Below are 21,364 nucleotides of genomic sequence, written 5' to 3'. Positions count from 1 at the left end.
AGTAGAAGTACCCTATGATCCAGTATTGCACTACTGGATATTTAGCCAAAGAACACAAAAACACTAATTGAAAAAGATACATGCACCCCTATGTAGCATCATTTACAATAGCAAATTATGGAAGTGGCCCAAGTGTCCATCAATAGATAAATGGATAAAAAGGTATATGTATATACAATTGAATATTGCTCAGGCATTAAAAAAAAAAGAATGAAATCTTGCCATTTGCAACATGGACAGATCTAGAGTATAATGCTAAGTAAATAAGTCACTCAGAGAAAGACAAATACCACATGATGTCACACATCTGTGGAATTAAAGAAAGAAAGCAAAGAACCACAGCAAAAAAAAAAAAGAGACATAACAAAAAAGAGACTCTTAACTATAGAGAACAAAATAATGGTTACCAGGGGGAGGATGGCTGGGGCAAATGGTGACATAAGATGGGGATTATAGTAATGAGCACTGAGTAATGTATAGAACTGTTGAATCACTATATTGTATACCTGTAACTAACACTATATGTTAACTATATTGGAACTTAAATATATAAATTTTAAAATAAATAAAGTTGGGGAGATTCCTTGTCTATTGTTACAAGAAATCATAGGAGCCGTAACAGAACTAGAATGATTTTAGAAATCTTTCTGGTCTAATCCCCTAATTATATATAAGGAAACTTACACAGAGAAAGATTGTGATTTGCCCACACAGCATACACGAAATAGCAAAATTCTGGTCCCTGACTCCCAATTCCAGGGATAGCTTTCACTAAATTCATGGCTTCTTAGTAAACCAAGAGGCACCACTAGGCAGAAAAACGGAGAATCTAGCTTTATTTTGTTTTTAGTGCGCTGTGGTTTATCTTGTGCTTTCACCCCTGCAGTTTCTCACTTGGGGAGTTACCACCACCTCCACATACCCAACTGCTTCCTTCCCAGGGGGGAAGGGTGACATCCCTCCACCACAGTATTTTCCGCTCTTCCCAGTCTTCCATCCGGCTTCCCTCACAACCCGCCCCCCCCCCCCCCCTCACTCACCCTTCCCTTGCTGCGCTGACTGCAAACGGCTGTGAAAGCACCTGCAGACACCTCTTCAGGGCACCTGCATCGCCCCTAATTGCCACCTTTAACAAATACTGAGTGAACTTCCACTTCACGCAAGGAATGCTGTGCAGCATTCCAAGAGGCCCTGCTTGTTTCGACTTCTCCGGGAGAAAGTCAGCGGACACGTAAACAAGGGAAACTACCCACCAGACGACAACTGCTCTAACACAGGTGTCAGCGGATGCTGAAGGCGCAGGGATGCCCTCCACCCTTCTAGAACCAACACCATTCCCGAGGCACTGTCCGACCCAACCCCGTCACCCCTCCGCCCCTTTACTGTTGGGCCCAATCACCTCACTGCCCCTTCTGGAACCTTCCTCCATCTCCGTGACGGTTCCACGTGCTCTCTCGCACCGTGCTGCACTCTTCCCTCAGCCTCCTCTTCTCCTCTCACAGCAAGTCTTTGCCTCCCTACCTCTGTCCCCTGAGGCTCACACCGTGGACCTCCTGGGCTCCCGGGGGTGTACCCGCCTCGCGCCTCACGGCCGGGTGCCCTAAACCGCCCGGATAGGTAGGTCGTCGCCTCAAGCCCCACAGCACCTCGCGCAGCACGGCGCTCTGGCTCTGCCGCCTTCCCGAGTTCCCGCGCGGCGAGGCCCCGCCCCCAGGTCACCTGACTGGGGCCGACGCTCCGCCCACCGAGCCCCGGGGCTGGATGCGTGCGGAACCCTGGCTGGCTCTCCAGCCGCCGCGCAGGGGTCCGGGGCCGCGGGGAGCGGCTCAGCTCGCCGCCGCCTCCGCGCCGACTGGACTGCGCTGCGGCCCCGCCGCTCCACCCCACCTCACAAGGGCCTGTGACTTCCCCCAGCCGGGCTCGGCGGCCCAGACGCGAGTGGCGCGAGTGGCGGGGCTGTTCCGTGCGGGCTTTCCTCCCCTCGCCCCCCACCGCCACGGCACCTCGATTTCGCCCTCCATCCGGCACTCCCGGTGCTTCCTAAGGCTCTCCTGGTTCTCTGGTGAGCCGTCTGACCCCAGTCTCACTACTTCTCAGTGTTATCTTCTATCCATCCTCGGAGTACTTCCCGCCCTCCCTTCTAAAACATTCGGTCCTTCGCGGTCTCTGCTCCTGCATAACGCACAGCAGCAGAAAGCCACTTGTTCCGCTACTTGGCTGAAATGAGTTCCAGGCTGCCTTTCGGAGGCAAAACGCTTCCTTTGGGAAGAGACTTGTTTTTTTACTTTGTTTTTCTTTGAAAATCAACTTCTTGTGTGTGTGTGTGCATCCTAGAGCCCAGATGATATTGGTAATAGACTCAAAGCGATTTTTCATGAATTGCCCTGATTATGAGGTCACTAAAATTTATGAGTCCAATTCAGTGAAATTAATCATTTTTAAGGTTTGCTAAAGTTGCAAATGTTCTATCAAGGAGCATTTTGCAAATATTTTCCCCCAAAAGCCCACGATTTAAGGTATGTTTTCTTTATGTGTAGATAAATTTATTAACATTAATTGATCCAGCCTGAGCCCTATGTTGGTAACATCGTGGTGAACAGCGTGGGCTTCAGAGACAGATATATTCAGGGCACCTGGGTGGCTCAGTGGTTGAGCGTCTGCCTTCAGCTCAGGTCATGATCCCAGGGAGCTGGGAGCAAGCCCCACATCAGGCTCCCCATAGGGAGCCTATGTCTCTGCCTCTCTGTCTTTCATGAATAAATAAATAAAATCGTTTAAAAAAAGATCTATTCGAATACAATTATTCAGTCATTATCCTACTTACTGTATGCAGTGGAGCAAACTACTTAGGCTCTTTAAGCATCAATTTTCTCATTCAGGATTGTGATAATTCAAAAATGTATAGGTAGTGTGCTCAATAAATGCTAAAATAGTTAATTCCTCCAGAGATCTACTGTGCCTGTTTGTATATATACTATGCCTGTTTGCATCTTAAATCTTGCTCTGTAGGTATTCTCTAGTACTTTTAACATGTATCTGATTTATCTCCCTAAACAGTCTGTAAAGAATCTGAGTTCTGAGACCATGTCTTTTCTGTCAACACCCCACCCACCACTCCCTACTTCCTCACTTTCCCCCCTTCCACTGTTTAGTCACCTCTATTGATGAACTCAGCCCATTTTCCACCTATTCATAAAGCATAAACTTCTAATGTGTAAGGATTATAAATGGTTTCAGTCTGTGTGTTGATCAAAAGGTTGTGGATGCTTCACAAATCTTGAACATTTGTAGTTTTTAGTACTGAATCTGCTGAGTTAGTTTCTGTATTAGTTTCACAGACCACCTCCCCACTAAAATAGCACCAAGAGTGTATTAATTAGGATTAGATTCTTTTACCAGTAACAGAAAATTCCTAAAAATGGTGGCCTAAGCAAGATAGAATTTTATTTCTCACATTCAGGAGGTTCAGAGATAGTCACTCAGGGGAGCAGATAATTGTTTACCATAGTTGTAGGCACTGTCTTCTATCTTATTGCTCCACTGCCTTTCATTGCAGCGACGGCTTAAGTGGGGTAGTGCAAGTACCCTTTAATCAGGCAAAAGCCTCTGTAAAGATTTTAAGGTTATGACTCTTGGGGGACGCCTGGGTGGCTCAGAGGTTGAGCATCTGCCTTCAGCTCAGGGCGTGATCCCAGAATCCAGATCAAGTCCCCCCTTGGGCTCCCTGTGGGGAGCCTGCTTTTCCCTCAGCCTATGTCTCTGCCTCTCTCTCTCTCTCTCTCTCATGAATAAATAAATCTTAAAAAAAGAAAAGGTTATGAGTCTTGGATAGTCTCATTCAAATAATATGACCTCTAAGAATCTTAAGACTTTTGCAGAAGGTACAAAAAGATTTAGCTCACAGATATTTATCGATAAGGCTTTTATCTCATGGTCTAAAACTCAAAAAGATTCACAGGAGATTCACAATTTTTTTTAAAAAAGACTACTGTATTATCAGAAACACTGCCAGCGGGGATCCCTGGGTGGCTCAGCGGTTTAGCGCCTGCCTTTGGCCCAGGGCGCGATCCTGGAGTCCAGGGATCGAGTCCCGCGTCGGGCTCCCGGCATGGAGCCTGCTTCTCCCTCCTCCTGTGTCTCTGCCTCTCTTTCTCTCTCTATGTCTATCATAAATAAATAAATAAATCTTAAAAAAAAAAAAAGAAACACTGCCAGCTTGGGCTGAGTCAGAGTACAAAAAGGAAAAAGGCCTTTGGACCCTCAATTCTATTAGCAGGCAGCAGGTTGAGAAAACCATTTACAACATACACTACCTTTAATGGGAAAAAGATGACTTACAGGGTAAAACCAAGAGCCTAGAGAGTAGAATGAAAATCCGTGGAGAATTATTCCCAGGGCTTGAATATGGAACTGTGAATCTATACCCAGTGAATTTAAGAATTGCTATGGACTGGGGGCTTCTGCGAACCTCCTGTTTTCTGCTTGTTAGAATGGGAGTGTCTGTAGCAGTTACCTTATCTTTTACATTGGTTGTTGTAGGAAGGAAGCATATAGCTTTTTTTTCTGTAGGGCTTCAAATAGAGAGGTACATATTCACATGGATGAATATAAGGAACTAAAAAAAAAAAAAAAGGATCTATATCCAAAAAGTTTCATCTGCCCCAGGACCTAATGTAGTGGACAAGACTGAACTTTGAATGAATGCTAGAATGGCATACAACTCTGGGGCCTTGGGAGAGATGAGTGCATTTTGCATGTGGGAGGACTATAATTTGTGACCAGAGGGTGGACTGTGGCAGTTTTAAAATATGTCCACAAATTCTTTCGTGTATTAGTTTATTCCTATCACTATAACAAATTATCACAAGCTTAGTGGCTTAAACAATTTACTATCTTACATTTCTGGAGGTCTGAAGTCCAAAATTGGTCTTGCAGAGCTAAAAATAAAGGCTGCATTCCTGAAGACTCTAAAGGAAAATGTATTCTTACTTTTCCCAGCTTCTAGGGGCTATCTGCATTCCTTTACTCATGGCCACCTCACTCCGACCTGTTCCCATCATTACATTTCCTACTCTCATTCTGACCCTCTTACCTTCCTCTTATAAAAACTCTTCTGATATTAAGACTACCCAAATAATCTATTAAATTCCCCTGTTTCTATTCTTAATTATATCAACAAAATCCTTTATTCCATGCAAGGTAACATATTCACTAGTTCTAGGGACCAGAACATGGATACCTTGGGCAATGATTCTATCTACCACAATGCTCATCTCTTCAAGAAGTGGCATCTAGTCCACTCTTCTTGAATGTGGAATATGGGCTAGATGTAGTGAGCTACTTATAATGAATAGAGTATGGCACAAGTGATGATATGACACTTCAGGATTGTGATAATTTACAAAACTAAGTCATGGGGCACCTGGGTGGCTCAGCCGGCTGGGTGTCCAACTGTCAATTTCAGATCAGGTCATGATCTCAGAGCTCTGAGACCAAGCCCTGTATCTGGCTCCCATGCTCAGTGGGAAGTCTGTTTGAGATTCTCTGTCTCCTTCTGCTCTTCCCTCTGCTCATACTCTCTCTTTCTCTCTCTCAAATAAATCTTTAAAACAAAACAAAAATTAAGTCATAGGGGTGCCTGGGTGGTGTAGTTGGTTAAATGCCTGCCTCTTGGTTTCAGCTTAGGTTATGATCTCAGGGTCATGAGATCAAGCTCCATATTGGGTTCTGCCCTCTGCCTGGAGTCTGCTTAAGACTCTCTTTACCCCTTTCTCCTGCCCCTCTCCCCTGATCTCTCTCAAACAAATATATCTTTTTTAAAAATTAAGTTATAGGGAAGCCCTGGTGGCACAGCAGTTTAGAGCGGCCTGTAGCCCAGGGGTGTGATCCTGGAGACCCAGGATCGAGTCCCACGTCGGGCTCCCTGCATGGAGCCTGCTTCTCCCTCTGCCTGTGACTCTGCCTCTCTCTCTCTCTCTCTCTCTGAATAAATAAATAAAATCTTTTTAAAATAATAAATAAATATATAATAAAAATTATAATTTATTAAACTTAAAATTAAGTCATAAAAGACATTACAGCTTCCTCCTTGCTGTCTGTTGGATTACTCACTTGGGGAGAAGCCAGATGACATGCCACAGAAACTGTGAGATGGTGTTTATTGTTTTAAGCTGCTAAACTGTCGGATACTTTGTTATGTAGCAAAAAAAAAAAAAAAAAAAAAAAAACTACTACAATTCCTTAGGTCACATCTTGATCCATAACGTCTGCTTAAATTCTAACTATTATCTTTACATTCCATCCTTCCTGAAAAAGGAAAGGGAGAAGAAAGGCATGCTCCTTCCCTTTAGTGGCACTTACTGGAAGTCGTATGCACCTCTTCCATTTACATCTCACTGTCTATGAGATAGACATGGCACACCTAGCTGCAAGAGAAGCTGAGAAACAGTATTTATTCTGGGCAGCCATATGTCTAACTGAAAATTAGAAGTTCTAATAATATGTGAGAAGTGAAAACAGATATGGGGGCACAATTAGCAACCTCTGTCACAATGGGTGATTATAAAGGTTGGGAAAAGCAAAGTCTAGCATATGTCCATCAACGTTTTTCCTTTTTCTTAATGAGGTATTTTCATTGGCCACCGAATGATGTTTACACACCCAACACTCTGATCTCTCCAAAGAATCATGCCAATTGTGTATGAGTCACAGGAAAAACCAACTAATACGTTATATAAAACACAATGAATGGTGAAATTTTTTTCTTACAAAGTTCGTTTCAGGGGTACTGATAAAGAATAATTTACTATGGAGATTTTTGCCTAAAGACTCTTAAACTTCCTATATGTTAATTTCTAGATACTTATATTCTGTGAGCATTCTTTGATGTACTGTCAGAAGATACACAGCTGATGGAAAATGTTTCCTCTCTGCAAGAGATTGGAGAGACCTCACTATGACAGCAGTTGTAAGGAACACAATCATGTTCCTGACAATTTTCTTCTCACATGCTAAGTAAATGTTAGGAGTGATGGTAAGTGGACTTTTAAAATTTTATTTAACAATATAGTTAACCCCAACCACAAGCATTTAAAACTACCTCCTTGTATAATTTAGTCAAACTACAAAAAATTAGAAATGCATTTCCAGAAATAAATTACAAAACCAAATAGAAGTTATTTTTCAATAAGTATTAAATGGCTTCCTTGAAAAGCGCATATTATTGTTTCCTTACATCAATGTGAAAAAGGAGTGCCCTATAATTCCAAGACAATCTGCTTATAATTTGTCCCAATGGTCATTAGAATGGCTACTACTATAGTAGTAGTAATTCAGACTGCAGAGGTCAAGAGTTGGGGGATTACCAATGTGATTTGACATGTAGCTTTTCATTTCATTTTCACAGAAAGTCCTCCATTTTCATCCAGACATTTAGTCATCAGTTATCATAATGTAAATATAGTGAGTCTTACAAAATTTCACCATAAAAGGACTCAGTGTATGTTCACATAATCTTTTTTATGATGTCATGTAATGTGTTTTTTAAAATGTATGTTACATAAGGAATGCAAGATTCAAAGGCAAAGATTTTGAGTGTACTTCAATCCTGTACTGTTGATGCTCAATACATTTTAAATAGCAAAGTCAAGTTAAAAATTCTTTTTTTTTTTTAAGATTTTACCTGTTTATTCATGAGAGACACAGAGAGAGGCAAAGAGAGGCAGAAACACAGGCAAAGGGAGAAACAAGCTTCCTGCAAGGAGCCTTATGCGGGACTTGATCCCAGGACCCTAGGATCACAACCTGAGCCAAAGACAGCCACTCAACCACTGAGCCACCCAGGTGGCCCAAAGTTACAAATTCTAAAGTCTTATCCTATAGAATGATAACACTAAAAATGAAGATATTGATCCCATCCCCTGTGAATAAAAGTCTTCTTAGATGCCTGCCAAGGATCCTGTTGGTTGTTTTGTTTTTTTTTTTATTCCTCTGATTTTGATCTATTACTTCTTTTAGTTTTTCATGGGAATTTGTGGCTGTGCGTGATCCCAAGAAGCCTTTGATCACTTAACCTGGAAAATGGGTCAAAAGTAAATCTTCATGTTATGTGGGTAGATACTTGGTTTTCTTAATCTATCAAGCTATGTTCATGATCTTTTAATAACTGAACTGACTTACTGAAAACTTATTAAGCCAGAAGTATGGGTATGTGACTCCTTATGTATGCAACAGAATCACTGGGAGGGCTTACTGAGAGAGAACACTGAGCCCCACTCCCAGATTTTCTGGGTTAGTAGTTCTGGGGTGTGGCCTGTGCATTTATATTACTAACAACTTCCCAGATGATACAGAGGCTGCTGGTCCTTGAGACCTACGGTCTGAGACCCAATTCCTTATATAAAAGTTGAGTGTAAATCATCTTCCCTTAAGCCTTTACTGTACCGATGTATGCCTCCCGCAAACAAAACCTAGGCTGAATTGACAGTCTGTTCTATTGAGATCACACAAGTTCCAAAAAATATCCCCAATTAAAAAGCAAAACAACTCTAACTCTTAGAAACTGTAATAACCTATTTATTTTGAAAATGTTTAAAGTCTAAGAAAAACTCTGGGCTCTGAGCAAACTTCAGTTCCTGTAGCAGTCATCATTTGGTTACATTTGGAAACATGCTTGTTCTAAAATAATCATTTTTGAGGCAACGACACTTACTCTTTTCACCCAAAGAAAACAGAAAGAACAACACAGGAAGAACTGGGCAGGCTTAGGTCAATTCGTTTTGGAAAACACATTTAATTCACTGTTGCACAACTCAAACAGAGGGGTGGCTGGGAAGTCAGGAAGGCACTTAAGTCATTTCAACCAGGAATACTTAACAAAGAAAAGTATCTTGAAGTCATGGATGGTCTAAGAATATCTGAGAGGTAAAGAACTGACTCCTTATGGGACAACTTGTAAGGAACGTTCAGAGCTTCCCATTACTGTCCACAGACCCTGAGATTGAACATAAATTATTTCCAGAGGAGCTGAGCATGAATAATAACCTTTTGGGGCTGTGCTGATGCCAAAATACTATTTAGATGTTCACCCCATGTGATGCCAAAACTGACTTTTCTTTGCTATCTCGTGAACAGGTTCTCCCCATATACAGACAAAGAGTATTGGTCTTTTAAAACCTAGAAGCCTCGTTCCAGAAGCTCAGACAAGAGTCCTACTGATTATTTTAATCTTATAAATATATGTTCTTCCTCTTTTGATATAGTTTCTTCATATAAACCATCTTATCTAAATAAAATGTCCAACTACTACTCTAATAGACTCTTGTCTCAGTAGCCAAAGGATATAGTTAGGTTTGAAATTTCTTGGACCCAACCCTCTACTGTACTACCATCCCTCTACTGCACTTCCATCCCCTTCACTAAAGGGTAATCCATGGGTGAGACAAGGCTCAGTCATTTGCCCCATTTCTAATTCCAAGGCTTATTCTCAATGTTAACACATGAATACAGAATATATATTTCAGCTACTTCTTACGGATGCCTCTTCCATATGCATGGATGCAAATGTGTGCAAAGTGAACTAGGAAATAATAAACTAAGTGGAGCTTGAGTGCTACATCAGGAGATGTAACTGCTAACAAATGTTGAGGAAGGGCACTGGGTGTTTTTCTGTATGTTGGCAAATTGAACACCAATAAAAAATAAATTTATTATTAAAAAAACATCAATGAAAATAAAAAAAAATGTTGGGGAAGGGGTTCTAAGAGAGGATAGAATGAGGCTCTTTCATTGGGAAAGGTGATATGGAATGATATCTGCGCTTGTCAAAGCCAGGTCTCTCAGATCTCCCAACTATAACAACAAATAGTAACAACATCTCACAGAATCTTGACTGTACGTTTGATGTCTCAGGAAGTCCCAGCATCTTAGAATATCAATACTGTAAGAGACCTTCTAGAGTGGCTGGTCCAAGCCTACCATTTTTCAAACTAGAAAATTGAGCCCCAGGGAGACTTGCCTTAATCGAAGTTAAAAATTCCTTAGCTGCAACACTGAGGCTAGGGCTTAGATTTCTCTGATCATCAGACCACTGTGTATAGGTCCTTCCCTTTTTCTTGATGAATGGCAGTGAAGATAGTTGTTAATGTTAGACTAAGGTAAACACCAACGGAGCAACTGTTATGGCTAGGAAAAAAGAACAGCCTGTATTCCATCTCCTTAGAAAGAGCCCAACATGCCCATGGGTCCATCCCCAAAGGCTTCCAGAATGAGAGAGCCCTTACAGACCTAGCAACTGAGCAGCAACTTGCTATGAATGATGCCAAGTGGGAGGGTTTGTATCCAGTCCAAGTCTGTGTAGGTTTTGTTTTTTTTTTTAATATTCTCCCTCCTCACCATCAAATAAAATTACAAGTATATGTGAGTGTGTTTATATACATATTCCTTTAGATTAAACAAGCCTCATCATGGTTTCAGGTGACCCAATGAAAAAATAAAATAAAATTGCAGTCACAGCCTCCCAAATTAAAGACTGAGTTAAAATGAGGTTGCCCAGCCCATAGGAGAATAGGCCACACATGCTGATACAACTGGTCCATCATTCCAAATGTGGCACTTATTCCCATCAGACTCAGAGACCCATGGGAACTATTCATTCACAAGACAGCCAAGAGGTAGATAAATGTAATCAGCCGCATGGATGAATGTAGCACACGTTAGCACCAGGTTGGGTGTGTGGAGGTGCCTTGGACAAGGCGGGGAGGGCCTGAAGAGTGGGGCCAGACCTCGGGCTCTAATCGTAGCACTCACCCTGGGAGGAAAAGCATTTGGTCATGAAAGAAATTCCCAGTATGTTTACAGCAGTGAGAGTGTGGAAGTGGAAGGTAAAGAAGTGATGCTGGTCTAAGGGTGACGCACTTCTAAACGAACTTCTAGGGTGGAGCTGCCAATGAGACAAATCTTAAGGGTTATGATTATGAACTGGGGACCCTGGCACATTCATCCAGGCCATGCACGACCCCTGAGTAGCCCTACCATCCTCACTCCCAACACAATTGCTAGCAAGGACTCCCTTTATGAGGGAACCATACTGGATTGAGGTGATGGCAAAAGGCACAGGCAACTCTGATGGTTCAGCTTGCCTCTGATTTCTCCTTCAGCCTGAGGGAAGGGAAAGGAGATAAAGGCCTAGCTGACACAAGACTGCCAAGCCCAGCAGTTGCTATCAGAGCCACTGAGAGTCAGGCCTGAGAACCATAAACTCAAAGTAGAATCAAGGCCGCTTCCTCTGGAATGAGAGACTCAGCCCTGCCCTTCTCTTCAGAAAAAATGGCCTGGAAAGGAGAGCTGGCTTCTCACTGAGGTAATGAACACCTGCTCAGCTATGTCACCCTCAGGTTAAGCAGGAAAGATCCCTGAAGGAGGCATTCTGTGGATAAAGGCTGAGGAGTTCCGCTGACCTGGGACACACCACAAACTTTAAATTACACATTCCCCCACACGCAACACACTCACACAGACACACACACACACACACAGAGCCACACCTCCGCATGCTGCCATTCCTCCAACCCACCCCACAACCAGCCCCCAATCCCGCCCCACAGATACTGTTCCCTGTAAACATGACAGCAGAGATGTCCACAATTCTGGGACAGACTGATAGTGATCTGAGGATGGCTCCTTGGTGTTAAGTGCCCCGGTAGGTGATGTTGGTAAAAGTGGATGTGGCCTCTTTATACAGTGGGTTGTTGGCCTGTGGAAAGAGCAGAGAAGTGTCTTACAGCAAATTCCTTGACTCTTCCCTACCCTCCAAGGGTTACATTTCATCTGAAAAGTTTACACAAGACACCCTTCTCTGAGTGGGATATACCACTGACGAACCACTTAATGTTCATTGTACCCCCATATTCACTCTGAAGATGGGAGGGGATAGGAAAGAAAAGCAGAGAGAAGGGGGAATGCCATTCTGGGGCTATGTCTAAGAGGTTGAATCCAGCCCATTACTTTTTGATGATCACCAAACATTTCAGGATCTCTTTTCACCATTATTGATCTCTTGCCTCTCTCCTGAACTCTCTCTTTTGCTCTTCTCCCCATTTTTTGGTTTGACAGTGCTGGGGATGTGGGCAGAGATCGGAAATGTAGCAGCTGATAGCTGATATTTGAAATTGAGAAGACAGGGTTTACCCAGAATAATTTAATTTGTTAAAATTTTAATTTAATTTGAATTTAAAATTAAATTTTCTCATCTCATCCCTCCATGCACTATCCACATATTGTCACATTGGCAGTTAAAAATAAACCCTCACTGGGTTTCCCAAATTCTTTTCTTTTAATATTTATTCATTTATTTGGGGGGAGGGAAGAGGGAGAGACTCTAAAACAGACTCTGTGTTAAGCACAGAGCCTGACACAAGGGCTGTCTTACAACCCTGAGATCATGACCTGAGTTGAAACCAAGAGTCACATGTCAAACCAACTGCACCACTCAGGCACCACGACCCAAATTATTTTCTTTTTTTTAAATTTTTTTAAAATTTATTTATGATAGTCACAGAGAGAGAGAGAGGGGGGGGGGCAGAGACACAGGCAGAGGGAGAAGCAGGCTCCACGCACCGGGAGCCCGATGTGGGATTCGATCCCGGGTCTCCAGGATCGCGCCCTGAGCCAAAGGCAGGCGACAAACCGCTGCGCCACCCAGGGATCCCCCCAAATTATTTTCTAACAAAAAGTGACAAATCCCATAAGATCTGGTAGCTTTTAGGAGTCATTTCAAGAAATACAACATATTCTCATATTCCTCAGAGGTTCCAGATTTCTACACTGCACTAACAGAAACATCTCAAGTTTCTTGAGGCTCTTGGGTACAAAGGCCTGAAGTCACTATCAAATGGGAACAAACTTTCAGCCTCCCCCTGGACATTGATGGAGTCAAAAGCCATTTGGAAGGCCCAGGAAAAAGTTAAAATGTGGAAGATGAGCCAAAGGAGAACAGAGAAAAATTAAGTATACAGAAAGTTCTCCGTAGATGCTTCTTTCATTTAATTCTATCAGAATAAACTGTAGGGAGAATATTTATTAAGAGGCTGGCCCAAAAAATAATTCCTATCATAACTTAATTCCCTCCCACAATAGGGCAAGCTGTTTAAACTTTCTGTGCTCAATTTCCTTATCTATAAAATGGGAATAATAACACTGCCTCCTATCCTGGGCTGTTATAGGGATGGAAGAAGTGAATCCTCAGCAAAAGTTAGCTAGCTTTTTTTTTTTCCTGTTTGTATTTAATGCTTTGGACTTCATCGGTATATAATACATTATATGTTCTCAATGTAGGATTCACAAGTTTGTTGTCTTCCTCAATTGGAGAATAAGTCACTGCATTTCATTGCATCAGTGTCCAGAGCAGAGCTGGGCCCTATGTATGTTCCGTCAGTACTCACCAATGTGGCCTGTGGTCACTATGGGGTAGAGAGGGAATTGGGTGGTTTCCAGGAATAATAAGGACAATGGGACCATCTCCCAATTTCCAGAACAGAGGCTAACCGGAAAATTATGGGCTAGCTGAGCCTGGCTACCCTACACATCTACTGTTTCTACTTGAGGCTCTCAAACCAATGACTGAAGAAAATGCCCAGCCCAGCCTCTTACTGTGTCCCATTTTGCTCTGGCTCGCTCTTCCTCAAATTTAGCAAACTCCTTCCGATCATGGATGGTGATGAGGAGCTTCCAGATGAGCAGAGTAGCAAGGCCAATGAGCAAAATGGCCCCCATCACTGAAAGCAGGACCACCAGGATGTCAGGACCCTTGGGACACTCTGTGAGAGGAAAGCATAGAGCAGAGATGTTATGAATGCAGCAGAAGTCACTTGAACTGGCTGTGAATAGCACTTCTCGACAAACTAAGAAATTATTAGAAGATTCTCTGAAGGAAACAAGACTTATAAAATGCATCAACTAATTTTTTAAAGGAAGGAGTGTCAATCTTTAAGACAGCAATAGTCTCTCCTGAGTGGTTTATATCAGAGGTCATAAGCAGGTCACCTATGGCAGAACCCAACCTATGCAAGTGTTTATTAAAAATCTGATTTTATGTTAACTACACTGGAATTAACATGAAAACTTAATTTTAAAAATTTGATTTTGGGCAGCCCGGGTGGCTCAGCGGTTTAGCGCCACCTTCAGCCCAGAGCATGATCCTGGAGACCCGGGATCAAGTCCTGCATCGGGCTCCCTGCATGGACCCTGCTTCTCCCTCTGCCTGTGTCTCTGCCTCTCTCTCTCTCTCTCTCTCTCATAAATAAATAAATAAAATATCAAAGAAAATTAAAAAATAAAAAATTTGATTTTGTTGGCAACATGAATAATCAGGAGATTCTCCCCCTAAAATTTCAGATTCTTCTTCTTTGCTTTAAAAAACAATAATCAAGGACAAACATTATATGATCTCATTCATTTGGGGAATATAAATAATAGTGAAAGGGAATATAAGGGAAGGGAGAAGAAATGTGTGGGAAATATCAGAAAGGGAGACAGAACGTAAAGACTCCTAACTCTGGGAAACGAACTAGGGGTGGTAGAAGGGGAGAAGGGCGGGGGGTGGGAGTGAATGGGTGACGGGCACTGGGGTTTATTCTGTATGTTAGTAAATTGAACACCAATAAAAAATAAATTAAAAAAAATCAAAATATAAAAAATAAAGCAAAAGGTCTGGAAACATGGAACCCACAGGGCAGCCCTGATTAGATGTGAGGAGCAGCTGTCCCCTTTAGATGGGATACATTTTCTGGTTGGCCAGAGCTCATCATTCTCTTTCTCCACTAAACAGAAGCAACATGTAACTTGTAATTGAGGCCATGCTACCTTGGGCTCTGGAGATAAACTGCCTGGGTTTGAATCTTGGCTTACCACTTGCTTTGTTTTGTTATTTAACCTTTCTGGGTGTCTGTTTCCTATTTCTCCATGTTTAAAATATAGAAAGTAATAGCACTGATCTCCAAAACTTAGAAAAATAATTAAGTTAAATATATTTAAAGAATTTAGAACACTGCTGGCAGAGACTCAGTGCTCAATAAATTTCAGCTACTGTTATTACTGTTATTACTATTATTACTGTTCTTGCTAAATCCGACAGTTTTCACTAATTTATTTGCTTAGTTCCTGGAGGTATTTGTGTTTGTTACCTTGACTCAGATATGCACATCCCTGAGGGCGGGGAACCTATTGACCTTATTAGCACACTTAGAGATTAGGAGGCCTGCCAACCAAGACAATATTTTGGGCTCCTTTGCAAAATATTTCATCATCTAAAATCCTAAACCTATTGAGAGCTGACTTTCTTTTCAACCCCCGCCAACAACCAAAACAGACAGAGGTGCGTCACCCCTCTGAGGGCCAAGCTGAGTATGCTCCGCAGAGCTCTGTTTCCCATTAACCACGGGTGTGTGATGGGTGACCTCACTCCAGTGACTTCTCAGGTGTTATGTAATTAGGTGTTTGGATATGTGAATATGGATGGGTCTGGAGAGGTGGTCACACCCACTTTCCACACTGTCTCCCACCTTCTTCTCTAAACATGTATACTGTGCTCACCACACACAATCTAAAAACAACCACCAACACAAACCCAAGCTGGCTATTTCCCAAGCCACCAAATTATAACCTGTCTATAATTAAAGGGGCATCTGGAGAGAGGCTGAGGTCTCAGTGTCTGAGTTCCCAAGAGTGAAGGGCCTCAGTTCTGTGAAAAATAATTAAGAATTCTCTAGAAGATAGGGCTGACCCTCAAACCTCAAAGTGAAATCTCTTTAATTCTGCATATCAGTATGGGCAGGACAGGTAGAATGTCAAGAGGTCTTCGGGGGAAAAACATCTTTTAAGCATTTGTCCTGAAAGGGGTAGATGGCAGGCTTCCTAGAAGCAGAAGACAAGATCAGGTGGTCTTTAGAGAGCTCTCCTAGCCACAGTGATGAGGACCCATGGTGAGGGACCTGAGGTCAAGAAAGGCTGGGTAGAACGAGCAGATTTGACAAAAGTATAAGGAATCCAGTTAAATGTGAACTTCAGATAAGCAATGAATGACTTTTTAGCCTAAATATGTACTAAATATTGCATAGGATATACTGTATTTACCAGGCAACCCTATCTGGAAGTGAGAGGGCTCACCTCAGGGGATCCCACTCCATGGAGGTCGAACACCACCCAGCCAATGCCAAGCCCTTTGCCAGTGCTCTATTGCCCTGAAGTGGCCCAGCCCTTCAGGGAGAGCATCTGCATGGGCATGATCATGAGTTATGGAAGAGAATGAGAATAATCTCCTTCTATACTCCAGGATATGAAGTACTACATTCTGCTTGAAGCCAGAACCCCTGAAAATGGTAGGAGGTAGTGGGTGAGAGGGGAGGCAGAACTTGGAATTCCAGGGCAACAAGAAAGGAAATGTAGGTCTGGGATCCCATCTCCTAATGTGGAGAAAAGGAACTATATCAGAAAAGTTACCACCCCACCAGGGGTTACTTGTACCAGCTCAGGTTATCACTATCTTTGTTCCCCACAACTCCCAGTAATGGACTCCAGTCTAAGAACATCAGGTCAAAAGATTTTGGTAAGTGATATAGCAGAAGTACCAGCAAGGATTATTGTAGAAAAGAGATAAAGTGGGATTCCTGTGTGGCTCAGTGGTTGAGCATCTGCCTTTGGCCCAGGGCGTGATCCTGGAGATGCAGGATTGAGTCCCACATCAGGCTCCCTGCATGGAGCCTGCTTATCTCTCTGCCTGCATCTCTGCCATTCTCTGTGTGTGTGTGTGTGTGTGTGTGTGTGTGTGTGTGTGTTTCTTGTCAACAAATAAATAGAATCTTTAAAAAAAATAAAAATAAAACATAAAGGAAAGAGATAAAGTGATGTTAAACCCCAAAACAAGAACCTACCACCCTTCTGAAATGAGAAAGGACAAAGGTGCAGATAGGGTGGGTATGGAAAAATCCATGAAATATGTTAACAGAGGTGGATGGGAAAGTGTGAGGAGTCATGGCCAAGTAATCCACATCTGCTCCCCCACAGATACATATCCAGACTCTTCCCTCTCCCCTTCCCATATCAACTTCACCTTGCATCAGTAAATAAAGCTAAGGCCATTCCCTTTCTTTACCTTCCTTCTCCCTTCTAAAGGGTGAGAGCCCTGGGAAAGGCTGGTGAACAATATCACAGAGGGGGGCACCATGCTCTTCTCTACCCATGAGGCCAGCAACACCCTGGCTGACATAGATGAGGCAGAGTTTCTTCCCACTCTCACCCCTTTCCTTCTCCAAGCAGCCAAAATTCTCCCAGCAGATATCAAGATGTATACAAGTCTGCCTGTCTCCTAGAAATAATAAGTCCTATTAATTCATTCAAAAACCGTTAAATATCTTCTCTGTAGATGACTGAGCCAAATATGGATATAACAATAGATAAGAAAGACAGTTCCTGTGTTCCAGGAACTTGTGATTTACTGAGGGAGATGGGTGACTAAAGATGCAATTTAATGGTCTGATGAAGGCCCTTCTAAGGGAAGCATAGCTGCTTTGAGAAGCAAATAGGAGCACCCAACCAAATCAGCAAAATGGATGCTGGAGGCAGTCTGAAAAGGCTCACTAGGGGAAATGATGTGTCCAAAACAGAAGCACTCAAATATTGGGTGTATCACATCTGCCAGGAGCACTAACCAAGAACACAGAAGCTCATGGAAGTAGGACAGGGCTCAGGACTCTGGATTTTTTTTTTAATATTTTATTTATTTATTTATGAGAGACACAGAAAGAGAGGCAGAGACATAGGCAGAGGGAAAAGCAGGGAACCCCCACAGGGAACCAGATGTGGGACTTGATCCTAGGACTCCAGGATCACGATCTGAGCTAAAAAGGCAGGTGCTCAACCACTAGGCCACCCAGGTGTCCCAGGACTTTGGATTTTAACAACAATACAAAAGTTTGAGACCCATTTTCCTAAGGCAGGGGCCAGCCAACTATGGTCTGGGAGCCAAATGTGGCTTACTACCTGTTTTTGTAAATATACTTAGGCTCATGCATTAAATGTATTGCTGCTTTCCAGGTACAATGGCAGAGTAGTCATGGCAGAGACCACATGGCCCACAAAGCCTAATATACTTACATGGTCCTTGGCAGAAAGAGTTTGCTGGACACTGGTCTGAAGGAAGATTTGAAGAAATTCCTACAGCTGTTAAGAATGTCAAGCAATCAACTGATTTAGTCTCTGCCTTCAGACACTGATCCTTCACTTCCATAAGTTCTTATCTACCCTCTGCCATACCATAGCCCTTGCCCCTCAGCAGGTGTCATAATCAATTTATGTGCTCCTTTCCCCTGACCTGTGAGTGCCACATCTGCTTTATTTATTGTTACATTCCCAGAACCTAGTCCACTGCCTGATATATAATAAGTACTCGAATATATTTTCTAATGATTCATAGCTTAGTCTGTTATTTAAGAGAAAGGAAGGTGACAGAGGTAGTAAGGGGAAGCAAGCAAATTTATTGTATTAGATGGTGACAAACCTGCAGTTGGTCTGTGTATGATAGATGAGCTCCTCCTGCTTCCAGAGGCCTATCTTTTCAGTGTTCAGGGCACGTTAGCTTGGTGCCTCAAATCCAGTACCATGTCTCATGGTCAACCTGGTAAGGTCAACATGAGGCCTTCCTCTGAAGCTGCAGGCTGGTTGCTCTTGGCAACCACCTAACTTTTAACAGAGCAGATGCTGAAAAGCCCTAGACTTTAAATTCCTTACTTCTTAACACTGCCACCTCAAAAAATGCCATGATACATTTTGTCCCTTCATGGGATCTATATCTACCTTCCTTTTTAAAAAATTTTTATTTATTTATTTATTTATTTATTTATTTATTTATTTATTTATTTATTTATTTAGAGAGCATGAGCGGGTGGAGGGGCAGAGGGAGAGAATTTCAAACAGACTCCATGCTAAGTGCATAGTCTGATGTGGGGCTCAATCCCACGACCCTGAGATCATGACCTGAGCCAAAATCAAGTTGGACACTTAAACAACTGAATGACCCAGGTGCCCCTCTATCTTCTTTTCCTTACCCACCTTCTTATTTTTCTATCTCAATTAGCAAAGTCACTTTGTCACTAACATTTGTATTTAAATATTATCCATACCCAGATGACAGGCCCTAACTTATCACTTGTAAGGTCAGTTTTAACCTAGCTGTTGTATAAGTAGAGGAATAGGAGGAAACTACTGCCTAACATGGCCCTCAGGGTTCACTTACCTGGCTCTTCTACCACATAGAGAATGGACTTTCCACTGGAGTCTTCATAGTACTGAAATCTGACAACACAGTCATCCTCATTCTTGTATGTACAATTCACTGCATCCTTGCCAGTATCCTCTAAGGAAGGGAAAAGATGGGAGAATGAAAAGCGAGTCAATTCCTGGAAGATGGAATCATTCCCAAACCCCAGTCATGAAACTTCTGAGAAAGTATATAAACACTATGTATAACATTAGGCAAGATGCCTAGATTTGAGATAGCCTGGAAATTGCCTCTAGATGACCCTCACTTCTGTATTTTGTTCCTCCCAGACACTTTTAGGTTCTTATTCCTTCCTTCAAAAAGGACATAACATGTTACATGGTCTGATTCAAAGCTCTACCACCTGCTGGCTGTGTAATGCTGGAAAAGTAACTTGACCTCATCAGCTATCTCCTTCTTCATCTAAAAAAAGAAAATGATACTCTACCTCACAAGGTTGGTAGAGAACTAAGTGGCTTAAAGTAAACAGTACCTAACACACAGTGGGTGATCTCTTCCCTCTCTTTCCTCTCTCTGCTTGTCCAACAATTCTTAATAGTTTGTTGACTCAGCATTTATATTTCTTCAATTGTTACTTCTGATCCAATGTTCCCCTCTAGAGCCACCCCCTCTTCTCTGCCTCCCATCACATTTTGTAGGCTTCACCCCTTCTGATTCTAAAACCTCTTATCCTGACAGGGAAACTATAGGTACCCCTCCATCAGCTGTACTATGCCCTACAGTGATGAAGCCAGATGAGTAAAACTGACACAAGATGAGGTTAAGCAAATGTCCCAAGGTCACATCACAAGTACCTGACAGAGCAGAATGCAAACATGAGTCTCAGAGCACATCCTACAGACTTGAACTCCACAAGCCTTCAGAAAACCAGTGGTATAAGAAAACAACAGAAAGGGTAAGGATTTCCAGATTTAGTTCTAAGCTTAACTTGTTCGGGCAAGTTGTGTAACTTTCCTGAGATTGCATTTCCTCATCTGCAAAATGAAGGTAACAACAATACTACAGTTCTACTTTACTAGGTGGTTGAGGAAAGGGTAAGATTGTATTATGAAAGGACACCTTCATAACTTGTATAAGTTATACAATCCATAAACAAGCATTCATTTTGATTATTATCATGGCATGGGGGAGGGGGTAAAAGCTAACCCGTGATATACAACTAGTCTAGGTAATAAAAACATCTCACATCTCTCTCAGCAGTCTCTGCCCCCTAAACTAATCATAGCATATACCCAATCTCCTCCAGAGAAAAGGCTATCTCTTCAAATTCAATCCCCAAATCCTTACCCCCACTCCCAGCCCCACTTCTGATATTAGCCAAAGGGTTCAGAGATCTGACCATTTTCTGTAACACCCACAGCCAGAAGCTGGCTGTGTCTTACTGTGGCTGTCACTAAAAAACATGTTTTCTGCCTTCATAGGAGATGGCTATCTCAGGAGAGATTACCATCTATCTCCATGAAACCAGCCAATGCCTAGCTGACCCAGAAATCTTATCAGATTTGCTGACAGCGGGAAAGATTATCTCCTTTTAAGTCAAGGTAAAGTGCAAATCAGAATAACTGCAAGCAAGAGTCTTGCTCCCCACTGTATTTTTATCTGTCTTATTCCAAGAAGGGCCCCAGCGTAATTATTTTAGCTATAAATCCATAAGGGTGAAGGTTTCCCTCCAAACCAGCAAAGCTGCATACCTGGGTATCATTTAACACTCTTAGTTAAGTAAACTTAGTAAATGCTTACTAGCTTACTAAAAGGACGACTGTCACTCTGTGCCTCAGTTTCTCCATCTGTCAAATAGAATGCACTGTCTTCTCTTTCTTGGGGAGGTAAAGTTAGGGTTGCCTGAAATCAGTTATTTAAAAGTTATTTGTAGGGGAAAAAAAAAGCTATTTGTAGGATCTTGCTGCATCTGTGGGTGCTGGGAAGCAGAATGGGGAGGGACCATGAAACAAATTAGTAGAGGTGCAAGAGGATTCAGGGAAGCCAGCTTTTATGAAGTGCCTAGTGTGCATCAGGTCTGCACAACATGCCTCT

At 42.4% G+C, this 21,364-nt stretch overlaps 1 protein-coding gene and 1 long non-coding RNA gene across 2 annotated transcripts in view; one reads left to right on the top strand and one right to left on the bottom strand.

Annotated features, from left to right (window-relative positions):
* The first annotated feature begins 1,904 nt into the window (after nt 1–1,904).
* Nucleotides 1,905–7,734, top strand: LOC119873237. The gene is made up of 3 exons (XR_005364343.1): nt 1,905–2,062; nt 6,859–7,033; nt 7,675–7,734. It is a non-coding gene; the product is annotated as an uncharacterized LOC119873237 (long non-coding RNA).
* Nucleotides 7,735–11,667: 3,933 nt separating this feature from the next.
* ITGB3 (integrin subunit beta 3) overlaps nt 11,668–21,364 on the bottom strand; it is a 48,493-nt gene continuing 38,796 nt past the window's right edge. The window contains 3 exon segments of the mRNA NM_001003162.1: nt 11,668–11,752; nt 13,648–13,814; nt 19,286–19,405. Coding sequence (NP_001003162.1) covers nt 11,687–11,752; nt 13,648–13,814; nt 19,286–19,405 — 353 coding nt within the window. The 3' untranslated portion in view covers nt 11,668–11,686.

Source organism: Canis lupus, chromosome 9 (genome assembly GCF_011100685.1).
Source record: "Canis lupus familiaris isolate Mischka breed German Shepherd chromosome 9, alternate assembly UU_Cfam_GSD_1.0, whole genome shotgun sequence".
Taxonomy (NCBI): domain Eukaryota; kingdom Metazoa; phylum Chordata; class Mammalia; order Carnivora; family Canidae; genus Canis; species Canis lupus.
This window is presented reverse-complemented; position numbering and strand designations above follow the sequence as displayed.